The following is a 24,769-nucleotide window of genomic DNA, read 5'->3' as shown; positions in this document are numbered from 1 at the left end:
TCGTCGTCGTCCAAGGGGGGGTTTGTTATTTTATTGGCCCGGGGTCTAGTTTTAACACAATTACCGACAGAAGAAGCGGCAGCGAATTGGCCACGTGTTTGGACTGCACGGAAATTAACCGGGATTTGTTCCGGGGCTTGTCGGTTGACACTTTTTTTTCTGGGAGCGGTTTGACCTTTAATTTATGGCAGTCTCTGCAGGGAGATGTTTGGAGGATTGGGGTTTTTTACAGCTGTTAACGGGTTTCTATTTGTGAAAATATTGTTGCAACAAAAAATACATTGGTTTTAGACAATCGGGTCTGCACTTTATCTTAAATTAACTAAGCTATTAAAAAGTAAAAACAATGACAGCTACTATTAGATTTCAAACTGATCAAGATCAATATTATAAACTTGACTATAATAGGCACATTTTCTCGGACGAGTGACGTTGCTAAATCACTCCTGGAAAAGATACGACAGCAAGTTTGTACTGGTTTGACGTTTGCTGAAGGTGTCGCAAAGTAAGGTTATAACAGCAATGCCGAGGGGTCTGTCGATACATAAAATTTGAAAATATATTAGAATGAAAATAATTACAGATTTCTTTACTTGAAGTTTTTCTGCCACTTTAAAATTATACAACAATGAAAAAAAATGCCTTTTGTATTGAATGACCCCTCGGTTTGTTATTGTTTGTTGACGTTTATCTGCAACGTTAAGTTACTGAATACTACTGTTCAAAAGAATGTGAAAAATGGCTTCAATTAGAGACAGTAACGTGCTTTTATTTGTTGAGCAGGCTTCCGGAAAATTTACAGACCACAAAATTTGATTTCCCCTTTCCCGGAAAAGCCCCGCAAAACCTAACCAAAACACAACACACAACATAACCTCAACAACAGCCTGCACTCCGGAGCCACGTGTCACACCTGTCCCGTGTAACCTGTTGGAAGAAAGCAAACGACGAGCCCCTCCCCGCAAACTTCACCACTTCCGGAGGTTTTGCTTTCCAAAAGCAGTAACGACACGGCACAATTTCTATACAGGTTCTAGGGGTCTACTTACATTCCACCACCACGGTGATATTAATCATGGCCGAGCCCTGGGAGTTGACCGCCTCGCACGTGTACACGCCGGCGTCGTTCCGCGTCAGCTTGGTAATGTTCAGAATCGGTCCCTCGGAGACGATCCGCTGGACACCTGTTTTGTTGTTGTTGTTTGTTTCGAAATGTCAAAAAGAAGAGAGGGAAACCGAGGAGGCGAGGTTATTGTTTATGTTTGTCCATTAGCGGCACGGCGGCGGCGAATTAATCGTAGTAGGCCGCGCTCGCACACTTACCGGACGACAGAATCGGCAGGCCGTCCTTGGTCCAGGTGTACGCGATGGACATCGGATTACCGGTCGCGACCATGGCCACCGTCAGCGATTCGCCCTCGACGCCGACGGCCGTCGACGATGGGGGTGGCGAGAACTTGGGCGGATCTGAGAGGTGGGGGGACAAAATTGTATTTTTAACCGTTTCTAACCTCAAAAAAGCCCCCCCTTCCGCGGCATTCCCGGGGACACACTTACACAACACTTGCAAATTGACTGCCTCGTGCACGCTCCGCTGCAGGGCCTCGTTCGTGCTCTGGCAGGTGTAGACGTTGCCGTTCATGTCCTGGGTGATGTTTACCTTCAGCTCCAGCGAGGACACGGTGCCGCCCCAGAGGCCCGCCTTCGACGAGTTGTTGATACCTGGAGGGAGGAAAATAACGTTAGAAGTGCATCCTTTTGCGGGGAGCGGCTTTTAACCGTGTTCCGCGGTGAGCGTTCAGAAAATGTCTCTGGATTTGAGATGTGGTTTTTCGGAGGGCGTGGAATCGAAACTGGAAGGGTTTCACACCGTGCCGGAATTGCGCTGCAAACATGTCACTCCGGTACGGCTTCAAAGAGTCTCTTCTCCGGTTGACATCGTAATGCTGTTACGGAACGATATGTTTGTCACACTTTGCGGCTTGGACACAGTGCGGTTCGGGGGAGTCTGGACCTGCATCCTTCAAACTGGTCAACGCAAGCCTGCAGCGTTAGCGTTAGCCTTTTATGGTCAACGTTAGTTTAGGTCAGTTAATGTTAGTTGTTCAACGACAGGCATCGTCGGTTAATGCAAACATTCATCAGTCAGCGTTAGTCCTTCTATGATAAACGTTACTTCAACGTTAGTCAACGCAAGTCTGAGTTGGCTAACGTAAGTCAACCTCAGTCAATGTCCACATTAGTCAACGTTAGTCCTAAATCAGTCTACGTCAACGCTAGTCTACATGAGCTAACGTTAGTCAACCCAACCTAGACGGGATTACGTTCAATCTCCCGAAAACCAAACGAGCTCTTCCAAGAACTTTCCTCCCCATTTCCAATTAATCCGTCCGTCACTGTACTGCTCAGCCACTGTAATACTTCCACGAAACCCAGAGCTGCTGCTGCAGCAGCATCCAAGTCAACAACCCAATGCAAATGCCGCTGCTGCGGTCGGAACACCCTGGCATAATGCCAGTATCCAGGCGGATGTGTGTGTGTGCGTGTGCCTTCCAGACCAAAATCCGTTGCACTCTCAGATGTACGTAGCAGCAGTAGCGCGCGGGGTTGTCAATTTCGATTATAACCTGCCATAAGCTTCGATACGGTGCGGTGCGGATGAAGCTGAGCCGAATGTCGGGCTCGTTACTTTGTAACGGTTGGGAAAAGGATGGGTTTGACGTCGAAAGGAAATCGCTTTGAGGTTGGAAGCGTTGGAAGCGTTAGCAGGGGCAAAACTGCTAGAATTAGTTGTTTCAACAAATCAGATAAATATTAATGCATTGTTCAAAGTGTCACGTTGAAGAAATTGTGTATCAGTTCATTTTGATCAAATGTCAAAACTGCTCGAACTTTCTTAAAAATATGATAATTTTTTTATTGAGGACTAATGGAACACTTTTTGCTTTTTGAATAGATATAGAAGAATGGAGCACTTCCATTCGAGTAGTTTTTGCTTTTTTCTACAATGTATTTCTTATGGAGCGAACTGTCAAAAACTGCTCGACTGCGGGTGCTCCATTGTTATTTCAACCTTTCAAATCCGGTGCTCCATTCATAATGACGAAGTGTCAAAACTGCTCGAATGCTTAACAATATGAAACAGTAAATTTGCAGGACTTATTTTGAAATTGGAAATTTTAAACTTTCTAAGAAATTTTATACCAGCTTTTTATAACAGAAATAATTATCAAAAATGATTTTTGAGAATTTATTTTGGGGAACCAAACAAATTTCATTTTATTTTTAAAGGTTGCATTGGACAGATATTCCTCCATTTCATTTGAGGAACTGTCAAAACTGATCGAAATGCAAAAAGTGCTCCAATGCCAGTGTTCCGTTATTTAACAAGTGTGTTTTGATGAAATGTCAAAACTGCTCGAATGCATCATATCAGATTTTTGAGGACTACTTTTGGTTATTTAGCTACTAATAAGCACTCACCGTCGAGCAGTTTATGCTTTTTTTTACAATGTATTTCTTATGGAGCGAACTGTCAAAAACTGCTCGACGGCGGGTACACCATTCCATTTCCAAAACTGTTTTCATGAAATTTTATACCAGTTCAGTTTGAAGTGCTGTCTAACCAGTTCGGAAACTGAAGAGTTTTGAAAATATGATTTTGAAATCAAATTTAAATTTAACCCCAATTTCCCACACAGTTCACACTCACCTTGCACGGCGATGCCGTCCCGCCACCAGGAGATGACCGCCGGCGGGTTGCTCGAGCTCGAGTCGCAGATCAGGGTGGCCTCCAGGCCGGGCTTCAGCTCGGGCGGGTCGATCGTTATCTTGACCGTTTCCGGGGCAACTGAGAGAGTGAGAGAATGGAGATTTTTGTACCGTCAGGAATTGATGGGTGGTTTGGTGGTTTGCGAGCGATACTTACAGTGCACGCTGAGGGTTTTGGTTTCAAACAGGGGAATTTCGGTGGCCGAATTGTGCGCCTCGCAGCGGTACCGGGCCATGTTGTCGGTGACGTTCGCCAGGATGGTCAGCTCGGCCGAGACGGACTTGTCCACGGTTTTGAGCACGGAGTTGATCTGGAAAATGGAAAGGGATTTTGGAGGTTAGGAAAGTGACAGATTGGAGATTACGCTAGTTGCCACCAGGGGCGTGCGCGTGATAAACAACTATTGCTTCATAGATGGCGTTAACATGTTTTTCTAGTTTCTAGCAAAAAAAGATTATGATTCATTTGTTTTCCAGCAGTAAAACTTCTCTTATTCGGAGCAAATCATTTTTACGACCCAGGGGCAACCTTCGCCAGGTTACGCCCCACCTTCACACCGTCGAAAGTACAGAGAAAAGCTCCAAGGGAGTCAACTTTTATTGTATTATGGAAAGACCTGGATTCCACATGCTTCCAAAGTGAGCCAGAGCCCGGTTCGTGGAATCCGGTATAAAATTGGAACGGCTATAAACCATCTCGAAAAAAAGATGCTCGAAATCTCTTGGAGGTGTCCTTAGGGTTGAGGTAAGGGAAGGACCAGCACAATCATCGCGTGCTCAGCAGGAGATGCCCACCCCCCCCCTTTGGTCCTTAGCCGATATTGATTTCGCAATAATAACGAGATATTATTTATTTTATTGCTATAAATATTTATGCTTCCAGATGAAATAAATTAAAATTTAATGTCCTTTCTCGCACCTTTCTTTTCGGGCTTTCCCTCAGAAGATCTTTTGCGACAATCTTGTGTGCAAGTGTGAGGAAAGCGACCCACAAATATCAACTTTCTACGGGGTTGTATTTCGTATATCCGTTAAAAGGAAAAAAATCACCCAAGAATACCTGAAAGCTCGTTATGAGCATCGAATTCGGAGGGGGGGAGGGGTTTGGATTGCTCGAATTTCCCTGCTTTTTTTCCCCCACATCGGAATGAAGTGCTCAATTATGGAAATTGTACCTTTGGAATGCCGCCGAGCAACAATCGGCGCCGCGGTTTTGGCCAGGGGTTTGTGTTTTAGAGCCCGAGAAAAGGTGAGGATTAATTGCAAAACCAATCAACGGGAAATTGAGAAATGGCTGCAAAGTGAGTTGGGAAAAGATGGGAAACGGCATTTGGGTTCGATTGGAAAATTTTATTGGGTTTTGATGATATTGGAGAAAGGTTTTTGCGAAGTCTTTTTTCAAGCTTATTTATTAGAAATATTTGTCTATTTCATGAAATTCAACCAAAACTCAGCAGCATCACCATTAGACCAGCGTAGGTCGCTCGATTGATTGACAGTTTGTTTCTCTCCCCGGCGTTTATTATTTTATGGATGTCCCCCTCCCGTGGCTACCAAAACCAAAATGGCCTGTTTTTCCTAACTTTTCCGACCACGACCAGCCATGTACGGTGCGGTGGCGGTGATGCTGCGTGTCTGTCTACCCATGTGAAGGTTAGGGTTGCTCAAATTTCAATTTTAAAATAAATTTGATTTTCTTTTAGTATTTAGATGTTACCATTTTTGTTTTCAACTTAAGCTGAGGTGTAATTTACCTAAAGAATGCGCGTTACAAAAATGCACAAGACAAAAGTTACAGCACGTTACAAACTGGTATAAAGTGTGAAAATAGCGATTGATCTATTTTATACCAGTTCATACAAGAAGAAGCAATCTAAAAAAATCTCAAACAATTTCTCGAAGAAAAGATGATATTGAAATGTTTTGATAGAGTTTTCTAAACTGGTATAAAGTTTAAAAATTACTTTTTATACCAATTTTTAAACATATTAAAATACAAGTATTCCGTAAATATGTCTAATAACTCCTCGATGAAAATATGCAATTAAAACATCTTTCAAAAAACTGGTATAAAATGACAAAATCGCCATTTCTACCGTTGTTTAAATTAGGTACAGTAGAATTTTTTTGAGCGTTCAAAAAGTTTCCCGGCAAACCATGATCCACCCTAGCGGGTTCGGACTCTCTGCCTGCCAGTCATAATTTAATTACGCACACGTCCCTTTGTGACCAGCCTGATGGGTCCTCGCAAAACCCACACTCACACACACACACCAGCTTCTGCCCCCTTTTCACCACGTTAATGTTTGATCAGGACGTCAGGGTGTTTATTTTTCGGCGTTGGCATGGTTACTCTCATAACTTATAAATTGTTTTATGTATTCACAAAACTATTTTTGCAAAAAAAAAGTTTGTTTCAATTGTGATTCAATGTAAAAAAAAGTCGAATAAATTACTTTTAGAAAGCAAACCCAAAACGCTGCAAATCAGTCACTTTTGCAATCACCAACAACTTTTATCAGTTCGTGTGGGCATTTTGGTGGAAAAAGTAAACATCAGCTCTCTCACACTCACACACACCACTCACTTTGGGGTGGAAAAGTCTGAAATTAGACCAGGTGTTGTGTCTTTGTGTGTGTGGAACGGGCACGTGGCCATGGCTACTATGATATGAAAAAAAAAAGAATTTGTCTGGAAAATTGTGTGTGATCTTTTACCGGGAAAAGTGCGTGTGTGCACACTCTGATTGAAAAGGCACGAGAACTGGCCGGCTGAGATGTCCTTTGAACGCAGTGGGGGCAAATATTATTCTGGAGCCTGTCTTTGAAGCATCTCTCTAACTTAACATTTCCTCCGATGTGACATTCAGGGGAACCCTTTTAAGGGTATTTTTTAGTTTTTTTTAAGGCAAAAGTCTTGGATTTTGTCAAAAACTGTTTTTGTGAAAGCTTACAACTTTTTTTAAATAAAAGTGTTGAGAACTCAAAGGGTTATTCTGAACTCTGAAGATTGCCCTCACTATCCGGGACATCTCTCGAACAAATGTCAGCCGTCATTTCAAGAAGAAAGGATTCAATTACTTTGCAAGGACCTCGCCTGAGCAATCTTTCTGCCCCTGTACACAAAAATTGCTATCTAATTTCAGCCTCAACTTCAATTGCCAATTGGCTAGGCCGTCAATAAGCAATTTTGAAATGTTGCTACTGCTCCGATTCCGAATCGACTTCCGAGGTCCTGTTCAATATAACACAATAAACCGAGCCAATTTCCAGGAAGGAGGTGGGGGCAAGCGATTTTCTGCTCGCGCACCCGCATAACGTCTGATTTCCCTTCGGTACGTGATTTGCTGAACAGCTTTGTTGGTTGAAGGAAGCAGAAAAAAAAAGTTTGTCCGAAACAGCCAAACTGGGAATGAAAGCTCATATTTTGGTAGTTTGTTTCAAATATGAAGCGATTGATAAATTGAACGATTCTGCTGCCAAATTATGAGGAGAAAAAGTTGAACAGACGTCCTTAAAACCATTTCTGACTGGAAATGGTCAAACAATGGTTGCTAAAGCTGTATGTTTTTCACCAGAACCAAAGAAATCATAAATGTTTGAATATTTTAAGCGGAACGCATATGATAATGATTTTAAATTTAAAAATCAACATTAATTTCAACGACAATATCGTTATCAGTGTTCTCTCAGACTGTACAATTTTCACATAATTCAAAGTTTTTAATCAATGAATTCATTTTTAAACATATTTGTATGATTTTTTGGTACTTTGGCTGTTCTTTTAAACACAAACTCAAAATTTCCATTATTTTTTTAATTCTAATTAAATTTATTTAATTAATTAAATTAATTAATTTTGATTTAAGACTTTGTGAAAAAAAATTATCAATGTTTTTTCAATTTTAAAAACTATTTTAATCAAAAAGATATTTACTCAGTAAAAAAAATTTAGAAGTATACTGTAGGAAGTGTAAGTTTACATGATTATTTATGTAATTTTATTAAAAAAAAAGTGTGTTTAAAAAGGGAGTAACAGCTGAAATGTTGTTGAATTCGAAACGTATACAAATAATTTGTTAAACAAATATATAATGTTTGCTAAACATCCGTGTATAGTTACATCGAGATTTTTTTTCAGAAAAAATATGGTAAAAATACAAGTTATAAATTTACGCGTTCATTTTTCAACATTAAAATGATTTTTTTAATTATCCAGGGGATGAGAATGCGTCGTACAAATTCTTACAAATTGCTTATTAGATTTTAAAAAAATCTCGTCAAAATTTGATGAGCAAATTAAATAAAACTAAATTCCAGCAACAAAACTTATTTTTTCACAGTCAGATATTTAAATTTGGTCAAAGCCTGAAAAATGGTGAAAAAAACCATAAAAAGGTTTCTTAATGTTAACAAAACAACTAGATAAAAATCTTCAACAATTAGCCCTCCAAATTCTGCTTTTTTAAATTTATATCGGAATCAGATCAGAAAAAAAATTTCCAACATATTTTATTGCCATTTTTCATATGCATTTTTTCATATTTAATCTTTTTATGAATGGAAAATTATTCGTTAAATAGGTTATAAATTTGCAATTTAGCAAGAAAGGTTTTCAAAAATTATTAAAATTATTGAAAGTATTTATGCACATATGTTCTCAATTATATAATTCTATATTTAAAGCTAAATTTGAAGCGTTTAAAACATGTTTTAAATGAAAAAGTTCAAGAATTTTTGCGAACACGTAATTTAACTTTCATTAATTTATTTAAAAAAGATTAGTTTTACCAGTTTCATGAAGATTATTGCAGGCAATCACGATTAATATTTTTTTTTATTTTTACATTTTTGATCACCCTGTCATCTCGTACATTTAGTCGGGAATGGTTAGGTGGGGGGTTAGATTTTCCCAGGTAGCGTTCTTTTATTACGTAACGCAGATGGGGGGAGAGGGTCGGAGGTCGCTCCATACAAACCCAAGTAACATTTATTTCCAGGAGTTCTACAAGAGCTCTTCAAGATAGCTACAGCATAGCAGTTTGGACCGCGGTAGGATAAAACTCTCTTCAAGTACGCTTTCAAATTCCTGAAGAAGTTTTGAAGAGAATTTTATCCACCGCGGTCCAAACTGCTATGCTGTAGCTATCTTGAAGAGCTCTTGTAGAACTCCTGGAAAAAAAATGTTACTTGGGAAATTAAAAAAAAAAATGGAAATTTTATGCGAGGGGGTAGGGGGTCTAAAAGTCCGTTTTTGATGCGTTTCGTAATAAAATAACGCTCCCATACAATTTTAGGCAAGTGACCTCATTAGTGGTGCCACCTATATCTGAAACAAAGTCTTGCTAAAAAATCTCAAATGCTGTTGAAAAATGAAGTGTTATTTGTATATTAAGTGAAGCTTTGGTTTATGTCTGAATCTAGGTTATATGATGCAAGATTATTAGTAAAGTTTGGTTAAACTCATTTACTGAATATGAATTGAGAAAAAAACATGTTAAATTATTTAGTAATCAGATAGTTGAAAAATATCTATCAAAAAATTACAATGGTGATAACACAATAAAATAAATCAAAATTGAAATTTCAAAAATGTAGATTTAAACTGTAAAAAATATAAAAAATATTGTGCAAACTTGAAACTCTAAACAGAAGAAACATAATTTTAAGTAGACGTAAAAATAATAAATAAATATAAAATTGTTAAATTGTTTTTAAAGAATTCATACAGAAATAGCAAACCCAAATAATTATGGAAAATATAAAAAAAAAATTTCAAATTAAAATTTGAATTTAAAATTTAAAAACAATGATTTTTTTTCAACAAAAAAAAACTTACCTTCTTATCGTTCTTGAACCAGGTCAGCGTGGCCAGCGGGTTGCCGCCGGAGGAAACGCACAGCAGCTTCTGCACGGATCCAGCCGGGATGATTTGGCCTTCCACGTAACCGGAAATTATCGGCGGACTCGGCGGCACTGGAAAGCATGAGTAAAAAAAAAAATTACGACGAGAACAACTATGAAAATCAAGGGGGAGCGGGAGGGGGGTGAAGGGCACCCCGGTCAGAACCTGCGGGAAATCCCCCGTAATGACGTGAGATGAATTATTAATGATAATGGAAGGTTCGGATTTGGGAGGCGGTTTGAGTTTCACTGGGAAATTAGGGAGAAATGGTCGTAAAGTGGGTGGGAAGGGGGAGATCAGGAAAAGTAAACATATTTTACAGAGATTGTTTGCCAGTTCAAATTCAGTGCAGTATGTTTTGCGTTTGGTGGAGGAAAATCCTTTGTCCTGGTTTTTCGCTCAAGTCGATAAAATGGGTCCTGCTGAGATTAGAATAATGGGGCAGGATTTATGCACGGTTTTGGGGAAATTTATCCACCATCAGATAGTGACACCAACAGCACCACCTAAAATTCAACAGGTTCTAAGCTCAAAGAGTCACGCGCGCGCTCATTCGTTAAGCCAATTAAAATCTTTATCTCGAAAAGTTGTTCCCTTTTTCTGGGGGGAGGAAGAAAAGGCCATTGAAACATCTGTCGAAATCAAGCCGCAAAGGTTCGATTTTCGGAAGGCAGACTTATCTCGTACAATTAGTCGGGAATGGTTAGGTAAGGGGGGGGGGTTAGATTTTCCCAGATTTTCTTCATTATTTTGCAGGGAAAATACCTGCGAGCGTCAACAACACTGCCGGAGGAACGCTTGATAGACACGTAGAGCCGTAAATGTTGTCGTGAGATATTCAATTTTGAAATCGCGTGATGGAAAGGCACTGAATGTCACAAACTGACTAATCGAGAAACCAAAAAAACAAAACTATTTAATGTTTAATGTTTAATGTTTAATGTTTAATGTTTAATGTTTAATGTTTAATGTTTAATGTTTAATGTTTAATGTTTAATGTTTAATGTTTAATGTTTAATGTTTAATGTTTAATGTTTAATGTTTAATGTTTAATGTTTAATGTTTAATGTTTAATGTTTAATGTTTAATGTTTAACGTTTAATGTTTAATGTTTAATGTTTAATGTTTAATGTTTAATGTTTAATGTTTAATGTTTAATGTTTAATGTTTAATGTTTAATGTTTAATGTTTAATGTTTAATGTTTAATGTTTAATGTTTAATGTTTAATGTTTAATGTTTAATGTTTAATGTTTAATGTTTAATGTTTAATGTTTAATGTTTAATGTTTAATGTTTAATGTTTAATGTTTAATGTTTAATGTTTAATGTTTAATGTTTAATGTTTAATGTTTAATGTTTAATGTTTAATGTTTAATGTTTAATGTTTAATGTTTAATGTTTAATGTTTAATGTTTAATGTTTAATGTTTAATGTTTAATGTTTAATGTTTAATGTTTAATGTTTAATGTTTAATGTTTAATGTTTAATGTTTAATGTTTAATGTTTAATGTTTAATGTTTAATGTTTAATGTTTAATGTTTAATGTTTAATGTTTAATGTTTAATGTTTAATGTTTAATGTTTAATGTTTAATGTTTAATGTTTAATGTTTAATGTTTAATGTTTAATGTTTAATGTTTAATGTTTAATGTTTAATGTTTAATGTTTAATGTTTAATGTTTAATGTTTAATGTTTAATGTTTAATGTTTAATGTTTAATGTTTAATGTTTAATGTTTAATGTTTAATGTTTAATGTTTAATGTTTAATGTTTAATGTTTAATGTTTAATGTTTAATGTTTAATGTTTAATGTTTAATGTTTAATGTTTAATGTTTAATGTTTAATGTTTAATGTTTAATGTTTAATGTTTAATGTTTAATGTTTAATGTTTAATGTTTAATGTTTAATGTTTAATGTTTAATGTTTAATGTTTAATGTTTAATGTTTAATGTTTAATGTTTAATGTTTAATGTTTAATGTTTAATGTTTAATGTTTAATGTTTAATGTTTAATGTTTAATGTTTAATGTTTAATGTTTAATGTTTAATGTTTAATGTTTAATGTTTAATGTTTAATGTTTAATGTTTAATGTTTAATGCTTTAAACTTGGTAATTTTATACAACTTTAATTTAAAATTTAACCTTTCCGTTCCCCAAATCCTGTGGTAGTTAATCGACTTCTCCCTCTTCGGAAAACTGAAAACTTCCATCCACCTTTTCCCCCAAGGAAGCTCGAGAACGGTTTTGATTTAGCCAATAAATTTTACGACCTTTCGGCGATAAAGATTTTACGCCGAGTTAAGAGAGATAACCGCCTGCTGTGGATTCTTTGGGGAGAGGGGGATGGAGTGAACGTTTTAAATTTTTGTCACCTTTTTGGGGGAGGAAATTTCCAGCATGATTTGTGATGGGTACTGGAAAAATTATCCCACCCACCTTTAAATTCGATGGTGGGCAGTAAATTTTAAATTTTTATTCCTAAAAAAAACAAAAGTGATATTGAAAACAGCTTTTCTCCTCTTTTTACTCGAGTTGGTGTGACAAGTGCCAGATAAGCACATTTTTCAGCCTCTGAACCATCAATTTGAAAAGGGGGAAAAGGGGGGGAGGGGACCTCCCGCACTCCCTCCTCAAATTGATGGAGTGCTTACGGGGTTGCCAAAAACAGCTCGCCACATCGCTTTTCCAAAGTCACAAAAATTGATACTGCTGCTGATGCTGTGGAAAGTTTTATCCGTTTATATTAAGCTTTTTTTCGGGGTGAGGGAGGTGGTTCGAAATTTTCCCAAAGTGGAGGGGGATGCGCCAAAAATGTGTTCGTCTTAAAGTGCCATAAAATTTGACTGCCGAAAGCGATTCGTGCTTTGTGGGGGGTAAATCTATTTCGTAAATATGTTTATTTAGGAGCAATTAATGAAGTGTGACGCTAGAATGTGGTCGCGTTCGGAGCGTTTTTATGGGGGATGACGACATTTTGGGTGCCGAAAACTGTCGACTGCCAGTCTGGAAAGTTAGCTAAAATGGTGCAGAAAAGTTATCAAACAAATCTCGTTTTAGATGCGCGTTTGAAATTGCTAAATAAAGCAGTTTAATTTATTTTATATCTGTATTATCAAATTCGTTTTAGTAACCTAGTTTTCCTTTCAAAATAAGCCCGTCTTCTAACTTGTTCAAGCTAAAAATACACCATACACCATATTTTTCGGGAGTGCCGGGAAAAGTTTTTCCCGGCACAATTTTCTTGTCCGTTTTCCCCCAACTCACAAAGCCACACCACCCAAAACCAGAGCTTCAGCGGCAAAGTTAAAGAATTAGCCAAGCTAGCTGATTTGCATACTAATTAGAAACTTATTCGCCAAGTTGGGCGCGCAGAAACCTCTTCCCGAAAATCCCCAAAAAATTTCCCCTGGATTAATAACTCGATATCCAAACGGAAGTCCTCCTCGCCAGTAGGAGAAACATGATTAAAGCGTTCTGTTTACCCAAAAAACCCCGGCGAGGAAGACTAAACATGTGGCCAGGGCACGTCCCGGAAATGATTTGGAAGAGTTGAAATTGATGAAACTTTGATCGGAGGCTTCCCCAGCTCCCGTCCGGAACCAATTAGTTTGAACGACGCGACTGGACTCGATTTGAGCCCCGCACACACGCTTTGAGTATCTGGCTGGGCGCGCAAGTTTTTGGACGCCGGAAAGGCGATTCGATGGAGCTTTTTGGGGCGAACTGTTGCTAGGGGTGAAGTTTGAGATTTGAAAATGGGAAGCTATAAAATGGTCGAGATACATTTCAACGTTGCAAAATCACAGATTTTGGGAAATTTAGGAATGCCATCTCAATGAATGAGTTTTTTAAAGAAGCCACAATGTAAACAAAAATGTAAACACAAAAAGCTCCTGAAATTAATTTTTTGTGGGCTAAGGAGTTCTACTTGAACATATTACCCATGAGTAATCAATATACCTTTACTGCCCATGTTCGCATAAATGTCCCATATGAAAAAACAGCATGCTGAGAAAAACGCATTTGAAGTTTATCCCACACATAAGGCTACGTGTTAAGTTTTCGCGATGTTGAACCAAACTGCATCATTAATTCAAAAACGATAAAAATTAATATGGGACATCTATGCGATCATGGGCAGTTTACCTATACTTTTATTCCATTTAAAATTGAAATGACTTCTAACACATTGAACTATATTTAAAACACAGTACCTAAAGTTTTATATATTTTTTAGACGTACACAGAAAAACAAATTTGGATTTTATTAATTTGAAAATAAACACTTTTTAGAGTTAGTCTACCAAAAAAAAAACAAAATAAATAAAAATGAGAACCTGCAAATTCACCAAAACCTAATGAAAATTCACCAGTTTTGTTTTATTTTATATTACACTCCAATTTCTATTACATTTTAACCGATTTTATAAACGCTCAATCCATTTAACTAATATTACAAATATTTCTTATAATTATTTTCATTCTTTCTTCAACATTATAGTTTGAATTATGTTTTGAATATTAAAACTTTCAATATGTTTTTATTCAAAAACATTGCATTGCAAACAAAATAACTTGTTTTTGACGACTTTTTTTTCTTTGTTTCGTGGAGAGATATGTAATGAATGGTGATAATTTTTATTATGGCTGATCATGAATGATGTGCACATTGATAGTGTTTAAAAAACGGTCCAACTTTATGTTTTTTATTCTTATTTAGGCCAAATGCAATAATAAATTTATAATTTTTTATCACTTTTCAAATGTAATGTTTTCAGCGTAGATTTGTCATTTTATATACTTTCAAAATATTTGCTCTACTAAAAAAAGGTTTTCTAATTTCAGTTAAGAAGTGGTTTGTGAACAAATTTTAATAAGATTAGAGGTTTTCTGATCGATTTGGTGCCTTGGGCAAAGTTGTAGGTTATGATTAAAAAACGATTTTGACAAACTATACCACCTTCGATTTTTTTTTAATTTTTTGATATGTTTAGTAGACAAATAGTGTCAAATGTTGAGCTATAGGAAATGTCGGACGTTTTGTTTTTGACCAAGCAAAGATTTTTTTTTGCAAATTATAGATTTTTGGGAAGACAAAAATGAAAACGCACACAGAAACTTAAAAAATAGATGTGAAAAAAGTACTTGAGTAAAACTTAAACTAAGTGCATTATTTTTTACACATTTTAGGATTAAATTCTCGTCCATATTTGAAAAAAAAAAAAATATTTGAGTAGCTGAGAACATTTTTAATGCTTTAGTTGCAGAAATATTGCCTCGCAAAAAATGAAAATGACCAAAAATAAGTAATTCTTAGTTTTACCTATTTGACCCTCAATTTTCGATCGATTACATCTTGGAAATCATTGATAAGATTTTTAATGTTAAAAAGTGAAATTGCGTGAATTTTTTCAAGTTTATGAATAAAATTTTTATAGTTTTTTTTAATCAAGAGCAATATTTCAATATACCCAAATAACAAAATGTAAGCCATTTTGAAATGTAAATCGTGATTTTAAAAAGAAACTGTTGGACAAAGTTTCACAACAATTGAAATATCCAAAAATGTTAACAAGAATTTTTATTTGCAAGATTACATAGAACTGCTAGCTAAATATTTACTTTTTATCTCGATTAGTTAATATATAAATCGATTGTATGACTGTGCAAAAGATTTCCAATAATGTGAACCAGAAAAAGGTACTTTGATACCGAGTAAAAAAAGTTTTTAAATTGAAAATAAAATTAATGAAAATGGGAAAAATATTTTTCAAGGAAAATTACATTTTTAGGTTTAATCAAGCTACTTTCATTCTTTCGAACATTTTTTTTTTGTATTTTTTTTAAACAAATGGTTTGTTTCTCCCCCTTCACAAAAAAACAGAGGGCTAAAAATTTAAAAAGTACAAAAAAAATATATGTTTATATACACAGAAAAAAAAGTTGACTTTCGGAATGTTGAAAATTTGGTAGGTTGAATATTAACTCTATTTTTGAGTAATATTACATAAAAAATGTGTAAAAATGTGAACCTGATGAATATTCATCAAAAACTGATGAAAATTCATCATTTTCTGGGGTAAAATTAATTTTTTTTTTGCCACAAAATCTGTCACCATTCTCTGATGAATATTACCATCATTTTTTTTTCTGTGTACTTTTGTAATCAATTGTGAATTGTTAGGAAAACGGTGTTATTTTCAATTTGGACCCTTTTGGGATTTTTTTTGACTAATTTTGATTTTTAGATCACAGATTGGTAAAAAATTTAATTTTTGGCAACATCATAATTTACAAAATTAGCTTTTTTTACAAAAAAAAAAAAAAAAAATACTATTGAAATATGCATAAAGTTTCTCTTCACGGTTTTTAATCGTTGCTTTATGAATTAGGAAAGTTATAGTTATATTTGTTCTCATTTTTTTTATGATTGAGAGTGGTTATTACATAAAATAATAATGTTCTTATCAGTGCTCAAAATATTCTGACAATTCATAGGAAATTACTTGGTATTTTAAAACGAGTAATTCAATATTTTTAATTTCGATTAAACCTCCATGAACGGTAAACGTGAACACGGTTGGTCCGTCCACGGACAGCCCCAAGATCAATTTCGAGAACTCTACTCTACTAGCCGGCACCATCCACACGCGTCCATACTTGAAGTTTGAACCAGAAGAGGCCTCTAGGAACATCGTTCCAGCACCAAATATGGTACCAGGTAGAGAGGAGAGAACTTACCAGGCACATGCGAACTTGGCCAGCTGGGAACTTTCCTACACGGTGGGTTCAACTTTTTAAATATTTTGAAAATTTAACAATTTTCACCAAATGTGACAATTTTAGTCATTGAAAATATACAATTATTTCTCTAAAACTAAATTTTAATAGGGGAAAGGATCTGGTTTCTGGAACCCCGGCAGAAAAAGGATGTATAGAACCAGGGGCCCGTGGATGAAATATAATCAAAACACGCAACGTTAGAGTGGTTCTGCAAGGAGAGAGTGGAGAGAGAGAAGGCAAAAACTTACGCAGTATGTTGACCGTGTGGGTCGAGACGACGTTCTCCGTCAGCTGCATGTTGAGCCCGTGGCAGATGACCACCAGAGAGCGCTTGCTGGTGTCCACCGGGGCCGTGATGTTCGAGGTCGTGATCCAGCCGCCTATACAGTTTCCATGTTCCGGGTGCGCGTTCCGTGACCGTTCCGGTGTTCCGACGATGAGTAGTGGGTTGTTGTTTGAAGTATAGATAAAAGACAAATACAAATCGGTTATATCAACAATTCATACATATTCACTGGTTGCAGCTGCTGCTGCTGGATGCTGTGCAATTGGAGACGACCCCGTCCGGATGTGTGGCGGGCCATCCCGGGACCTGCACCAAGTCCTGAACGACCAGAGAACGCCCTCCCCCTCCCTCGTCGGTGATGAATTTGGGTAAATATTTTATTACACTCGAGCCAGCGAGCAGGGGCTTCCTTCCGAGGCCGACGAAAACTGGGTTTGGACACTCGGATGCGTGATAAAATTTCACGCTGACAGACTCTATTGTTGTAAATGGGGGCACGCACGCACGCACGCACTGCCCTGGCCAACGGGAGGCCAGATGCTGCGCGATATGGTCCAAGATAAATAGGACTCTCCCTCGGCAGACGGGAGAGCTGTGAGTTGTGAGCGTGCAAAGTTTGAGTTTTGTTAAGGGGGAATAGTAACAGGGTTGAGAGTCAATTGTGAAACATGACTTGGTATAAATCTCTAGAATTTCCCAATTTTTTCGAGATTTTTTTTTATTTTGGTGTAGGGAATGCAAAGACAAATTTAAAAAAATCAAGGAAAGTCGTTTTTCGAAAACTTCCCAAATGGTCCATAACCAAACTACCCTAGTCCCTGCACTGCATCCCAGTATGTGCCTCCACCAGAGCAGCTTCGAAAAGCCAGGGTCGTAGCATAAAACTAATTCGTGGCAGAGGAGACCGATGGGAGGAGGCCCTATTTGCCGTTGTAATTGTACTGCGCACTGTGTGTTTGGATCGCTGACGGTAGCAGCTTGATTGACGAGATTCGCGTTCATGTGCGCGCTCCAAGGATATGTGTCAGTAGTGTCAGGCTGAGGCACCTGGGACACCGGGAAGAGTTTTGAGTTTAAGTGATGAATTGCTGACTCTCTGTTCTCGGCTTGAGACTTCAGCTAGATGGATGTTAGCTGCAACGTTAGAAACGTTTCAAAATTCTAAAATTATCTATTTCTGGGGGAAGTCACGCTGAAACGCATATGCGACTCCCATCGACGAGCTGTTAAATAATTCGATCCCAACCCGAAATTGCCCGCGGCTCTTTGATTTCCGAAAGCTTCCGCTTCCGTGGTTGCCAGTCAAAAAGGTCATCGATGACCCGGCTCGGTTGTCTACCGTTCCGTTCCTGGAAATCTCCGAAACGCTTCGCAACGCGAACGGACACAAATTGAAATATGGATAATGAGAAACAGCGTTCCAATCAAATAAATTACGCCAAAGGGGTCCCCATCCCCGTCCGTTCGGCCAGAATCGATCCAAAATCACGTTCTCGGTCCTCCACTGCTGCTGGCAACACTGCCGCCAGGCCAAACGATGGCCGGCCCCACAAATTAATACTCCGCGAAAGCTTGATTTTGTTTATTCGACGCTGTCCTCGCCCTCTTCGTCGCGTGGCGAACGGAAGTTGGTCCAATTTCAGCGAACCCTGGCCGAACCGAAGCTAATTACTAGCGCGTTGTTATCCTTTTTCAGCAGCAGCATCCAGCGGGAGCAGATTCTCCACTTACCTTCGGGGCTTTCGATTGTCCGCGAGGTGGCATTTTTGAACTGATGGCCACCGACGCTCCACTTGATCTCCGCTGGCGGGTTCGAGGGGGCCGTTTGGCACTGCAGCGGGACCCGATCGCCGACGCGGGCCTCCGACGGGCCGGAAATGGTCACGTGGGTGGGGGCGACTGTGGAAGGGAGAAAGAGAGTGGAGATTCTCGTTATTGGATGTGTGTGTGTGTGTGTGTGTTTGTGATGGAACGTGTGGTGGACGGAGCGAAATTGAGTTTTCATTATAGGTTGAAATAAGGCTTTTTGATGTTTTGATGAGCGGAGCGAAGAAGCTGGAAATGAATTTTGATAATCGAGTTTGGAGGTTTCGTGCAGCCATCGATGCTTTATTTCGAGGAATGTTGGAATTCCAAAGAAGGAAATGAATAGTATTAGAATTTCAGATCTCCAATTCAACAATAATTCAAGTTACAGTAGAGCAATTTTCCACCAATACCGGAAATGGAATTTATTTTTTTTAAATGGCTCAAGCTTTTTGAAGGCCTTCCCTATGAACAAAGAAGCAATTTTATGTCAATGGTTCAACCAAGCAAGGCAGCTGTCCATACAAAGATGGTACGTAAATATTCGAAAATCTGTAACTAATGTAGAAATTTACTGATCGGTTTGGTGTCTTTGGCAAAGTTGTAGGTATTGATAAGAAATATTCAGAAAAGATTGATACATGGAAAAAATGCCGATATTTTAATTCACTTTTTTTACAAAACATCAATTTTCCAAAGTCCGTTTTTTAATTTTTTTGAAATTGGTTTAGGGGACAGAAAACCGCAACTTTTGAGCTATATAAAAATGTGGGCAAAAATGTTGCCACCATGTTAAAATTTTCTAAAAAAGTAGAAGAAATATTAATTTTACTTAAAAAAAATCTATTTTTTATGTAAAATTTAATTTGCAATCAAAAAGGTTTTTTCAGTTTTTTTTCATAAGGGCACCGTTTTTTCAAGTTTAACTTAAGTATAACAATCTAGTTTTAAAATAGTGCAAATGATTGTCCATTACTGATTTGCTGGAATAAAGCAAATAAAAGCAAAGAGACAAGAAAATTTAAATTATTCAGGTCTCATCCAAACAGCCTCCCCTTTTTATGGGCACATTTCACAGAAACTTATGGTCCAATTTTCAATGTTGAAAAAGGAAACATTTGTAAAATTTTAGGATCTATTCGATTTTGAAAATTTTAGGATAAAGACTATCATTTCAAAAGGGTCAAATATTCAATACAACATCAATATTACTTTTTGCTGAAAAAATGAAAATATTTGTTTTTAATTTCTGGTCTCATGCAAAAAAGTTTTATTAAATCTAGTTGAAAATGGAAAACAAATCATAGAAAAATAAATATAAAAAATAATGTTCATATTATACATTGTTTTCATTAATTGAGCAGAAAATTAGAGAAAAATAATTTATGAACTGTCTTTAAACAATCTTTTTTTATTGTGCAAAATATGTTTTCAAAATATATTAAGATCTACTTGATAAATAATATCAAGCATTCAAAGCATTTTATGACGCTTTTCCTTGTTTTGTTTTTAATTTTTGTCCCTTTGATCTCAATTTGAGCTGAGGGCCAAAAATTTAGAAAAAAAATTGTTGGTTCAAAAAATAAATATTATACATTTTCCAAAATTAACGAAATAAATAAGGTTAAGGTAAGACGTTAAAAAACTGTATTTTTAAAAATCAACACGTTTCAATATTGGTAAAAAAAATCAAGGATAAAAAATATTGATAAAAAGTTTCGACATTTGAAAGCGGCAAATTAGAGAAAATTTATTTATGAACTGTCTAAAAAAATCTTCTTTTATTGTGCAAAATACTTTTCAAAATATATTTAGATCTATTTGATAAATAATATGAAACTTTCAAAACAAATGTTTGAATTTACCAGTTGTCCTACACAGAAAAAAAAGTGTGAATTTACTCGACACGGAAAAGATGAATCACGTGTAAACTCAGTTGATGTAAACTTGAGATTTGATGTAAACAGTTGAATCACACGTAAAATCATGTTTTTACGTATAATTTGTTGCAAATTTACATCAAATTACATTTAAATTTAAATGTTTAATGACGTGCAAAAGTGTTACATCATAAATGATTTTTTTTTGTAGTTTTTGCCATTTTTCAGTCTTAATTGTGGTGAAATTACAATAGAAAAGATGTAATTTTACACCATCCAAAAATTACACATTTTTTTACTGTGTGCAATGATATAGGAAAATAATAAAATATATATCATTTTATTGAAATGGTCCAATTGGCTATTTATTCATATGTTCAAAGGACCTTTTAAAAAACTGTATATAAAGTTTTTTCTGTATTTAAAAATATTAGAACCCATGAATTTTTTAAATAAAACATTAATGTTGTCGTCTGTTTAAATCTATTTCTATGATTTATTTTTACCAATACATTTAAACATTCCTTCTTTATATGTTGAATTGCACAATTTACACATTAATTCAAGTTAAATTACATCGAAAAAGAAGTAATATTCAACAAAGAATTTCAGGACCATTATTGAAAAAAAAAACAAAGGGCGGGTTCATAATATAAAGATTAACATTTAAGTTTTTATTTGAACAAATTAGGTCGATCCAAGTAAAACGTCGGTCCATTAGCGTAAAAGAGGTTTTGAGTGACTTACCACACATAACCTTCGGACGCCTAGAAATGAGCAGAAATTTGCAACAGATACCACAAAAGACCCGGGGGTCGTTAAAGTGGATTGCTTTACTTTTTTTTAGGTCGATCCAAAGTTCGATTATCCGAAGGTATGAAAACAAAAAAATCCATTATTATTTAAAAAGCATTCAAAAGAGATCAGATATTTGAAAAATTAAATTTAAAAATGATTCGAAAATCCAAAATTCAATACATGTTTTGAAATCAGATAATTTTTTTTTGCCTCTTTAAGATAAGTTTTTGCCAAAATTTAAGATAAGTTTCAATCAAATGATCTAATATTGTTTGTTTTTGATTCAAACAAAAAAACTGTTAGTAATAAAATCAAATGTTAATATGAATTCGTGAGTTGTTATTTTTGATAAGAAATTTACCATTATTTTTTTTTGTACTCTGTATTGTGGTTCAATATGTTTGAATATGTGTGCAATATCAGCTGAATATAAACTTGGTTGATGTTCTGTAATCTTTTAGCCTATCTACAATCTACAAAGTTCACACCTTCAATTTCAAAACTCTAAATTTCTAATTTTTCATACACTAAATTTCAATACTCACACAACACACTCAGCGTAACCTCGGTTTTGAGCGGCGCCGGTGCCATCACGTTGTTCGCTTCGCACCGCAGCTTGGCCTTGTTGTCGCCGGCTTCGGCCACAAACGAGTAAATGTTCTCCGACAGCCGCTCGGACGTCCGGTACGCCATCCGGACCTGGGCCCCGTTCTTGTACCAGATGAGCTGGGCGGGCGGATTTCCCCCACGGCTCCGGCAAATCAGCTCCACCGTCTGGCCGCGCCGCAGCGTTTCGCCCTGGGTGTAGCCCTCGATGTACGGCGCTCCGGGGGGATCTGTGGAAAGAGGAGTGGAATTGTTTTCTTTAATCAATAAATCAATTTTAATTAAAATTTGTCAAACGCAGCCAGAGAAACTTTGGGACGCGGTGGGTTTGAACGAGCTAAAAATAGGAAGGGTATCAAAACCCACCGTGGCGTCCTCAAGTAACGCTGTGGCGTCGCGACGCCTGGCATCACGATTTCAAGTGGGCGTCAAATTCGTCGTGCCGCCGGAAATTCCATCGCACTTTCGTCGTGTCCTGGCAGTTAATAAAATTGCCTCTCAAGTTTGCTAGCCTAAAAAGTTCTCCCAACCCCTTTTTCTCGCCATGATTTCAGAAATTAATTTCTTATCTCATTGTTATGAAATTTATGCGCCGTCAACTTTTCACGCACCAAGTCAACCAAGAAAGCTTTCTCCTTCGGAGCCCTGGCCAGAAAGTAAGGAAGTGAGTTTTTATGACAGACGACGCCTCCACACCCCCACGCAAAATTTGGGAACTGATAAGGAGTGTCGCATGCCGCCACCGGCGAGGACCGGGCAAAATTGAGTGGAAATGATGCTGGGGAAGTGATGGTGAAGGCGTCACTTGATTTGGAGACCATTTCTGGCGGGTATGCTCGCAATTTTGGAGTTTTGTTGGAAGGGGGAGTTGGAGAACTTAATTTGTAAAGTTTAGTCTAAATAGAGCTTTTTCCTAATGTAGTTTGGAATAAGTGAAGAAATCTATAAAAATTTCCGAATCATTCTCCAACGTGAATTGAAGCAAAACAACCCTTCAATCGCAAATCAAATCCAGTTTCTCAAAAAAAAAACAAAAATCCTGCCAAAAATCCCGAGAAATCCCCCAACGGAAAATCGCAACTATTGCTGCACATGCAAATCACGTTCGCTCTCAATCGCCTGTTTAGTGCCCCATCGGTTCCACGCCACCAATCCCCGGCACCATCAGCATCATCCACAGCCAGTCAGAAGTTGACTGTATTTTCATGCAACATTTACCGCAACCTCTTGGGTTAGCCGGCTCGGTCTTGGAGGTGTTGTCGTCTTCCGATCGTCACGTTCGCCCCAGCTTACCTACATCGCAATAGGACTCTGGGACTTGAACTTGTTTTCCGTCCGCGTTCGTACTGCCAAGTCCTGGTAGTGTGCTGTTGGCCCTCCCTCAAATAACCATTAAATTGCGCTTGTCTATCGCGCGCGCTAATGGTTGCACAATTCCTTGGCTCGGCCAAGGACTGCGACTTGGGAGGAGCCGGCGCCTCGGTCACGTCCCAGAACTCCGTTTCCTTCTGCAAGCTGCACATTGAAAACCACTGAGAGCTACTCAATCACTTTTCTTATTTGTAGCGGATTTCTTCGACTTCTTCGTCGACTTCTTCCCCGTCGAAATTACACAACGATGACGACGCGGCGAAAGGACGTGCCAACGTGGACTCTCCTGTTCCCCCGAAGGGACCGCCTTGGGGCTGGGAATTGCAGCGCTGCACAATTTCAAAGGCGAAGAGCTGTTGGTAGTTGTGTTGAGAGTTTTTCAGCCTTCCGGCAATAGCGTGGGAAGGACGGCCACGAGGAGGAAAGGTTTTTTCGAGAGCTTTCTCCTTGGTTTCATGGTTGTGGAATTCCTCCAAGGAAGGGAAAAAGGTGCGAACAGGTCGCTTTGTCGACATCAGCGACCGCCGTTTGATGAGCGAACACAATGACGGATTTGCGGCAGATTTGCACGGACAATTGAGGTGAATGAGGGAGAGAGGTTTTTTTTTGTAAGAAAGTGGTTTTCAGAGAACATATTTTTAATTCGTAGCAAAGCAATATTTCAAATTTATGTTTAGAATTGAATATTATAGCATACACAGAATAAAAATAGTATTTTTTCACTACACGGAACAGGCAAATCAAATAGAAATGAAGGTAATGTAAAGTTCAATGTAATCTATAAAAATGCATGTAATATGAATTTTCCATATGAATGGATGTAAATTTCCATAAAACTTGCATTTAATTTTTCATTATTTATCATGATAAAAGGTCCTATCTGCATAGGAAATCCATGAGTGATAGCTTGTTTTGAAAATTCAATCTAGATTTATCATGCAATATTTTTTGAGTACACAGAAAAAATATGTAAATTTACACAGCACGTAATTACTGTTTCTTATGTAAACTCACTCAATGTAAAGTTGAAATATGATGTAAAGAGTAAAAAGTCATGGAAATTACTCCAATGTAAATCTAAATCTAATGTAAATCATGAATCTAATGGAAACGTTGAGCATGGAAACTCAAATCTGATGAATTTCTACCCGTGTTCGGCTTCCTGTAAATTCATATTTAATGTAAATCATAAATCGTGGCGTTACATCGTCCTATCTCGCCCAGCAAAATGAAGTCGATAAAGTAGTCAGTTTCGATGAGAAAAAGTGGAAAACGTGGTCTAAAAATAGCGACGCCATCCCCCTATGTATTTCTGCCAAACGTTGACTTCAAAACTACCCGAACTAAAAATAGTTATATTTGGTTCTCTTTCTATCGCTCTCATAATTCACTGGCCCACTGCCTGCGCCTCGACCTGAGCAAGTTGATGCTTTTGCCGCTCGTCTATAAAATGCGAAGATGGCTCAGTCGGCAGCGGGTAGCAGCAGTAACACCGAACATCCTACCCGTCGTCCGTTCGATTCCAGTCCAGCGTTATTCCACTTGGCCGTCGACGAGAAAGCGT

General features: G+C 37.2%; 1 protein-coding gene across 4 annotated transcripts in view; it reads right to left on the bottom strand.

Moving 5' to 3' along the window:
- Positions 1 to 24,769, bottom strand: part of LOC6032348 (nephrin) — a 392,449-nt gene that overhangs the window by 38,871 nt on the left and 328,809 nt on the right. For all 4 annotated transcript variants that reach the window (XM_038252003.1, XM_038252004.1, XM_038252005.1 and 1 more), the window contains exons 7-15: positions 21,774 to 22,064; positions 18,476 to 18,643; positions 16,707 to 16,838; positions 9,610 to 9,746; positions 3,929 to 4,082; positions 3,713 to 3,850; positions 1,558 to 1,722; positions 1,324 to 1,467; positions 1,050 to 1,184 (exon numbers count right to left, since the gene is read on the bottom strand). In XM_038252003.1, coding sequence (XP_038107931.1) covers positions 1,050 to 1,184; positions 1,324 to 1,467; positions 1,558 to 1,722; positions 3,713 to 3,850; positions 3,929 to 4,082; positions 9,610 to 9,746; positions 16,707 to 16,838; positions 18,476 to 18,643; positions 21,774 to 22,064 — 1,464 coding nt within the window. The remainder of the gene's footprint in view (positions 1 to 1,049; positions 1,185 to 1,323; positions 1,468 to 1,557; positions 1,723 to 3,712; positions 3,851 to 3,928; positions 4,083 to 9,609; positions 9,747 to 16,706; positions 16,839 to 18,475; positions 18,644 to 21,773; positions 22,065 to 24,769) is intronic.

Source organism: Culex quinquefasciatus, chromosome 2 (genome assembly GCF_015732765.1).
Source record: "Culex quinquefasciatus strain JHB chromosome 2, VPISU_Cqui_1.0_pri_paternal, whole genome shotgun sequence".
NCBI lineage: Eukaryota > Metazoa > Arthropoda > Insecta > Diptera > Culicidae > Culex > Culex quinquefasciatus.
This window is presented reverse-complemented; position numbering and strand designations above follow the sequence as displayed.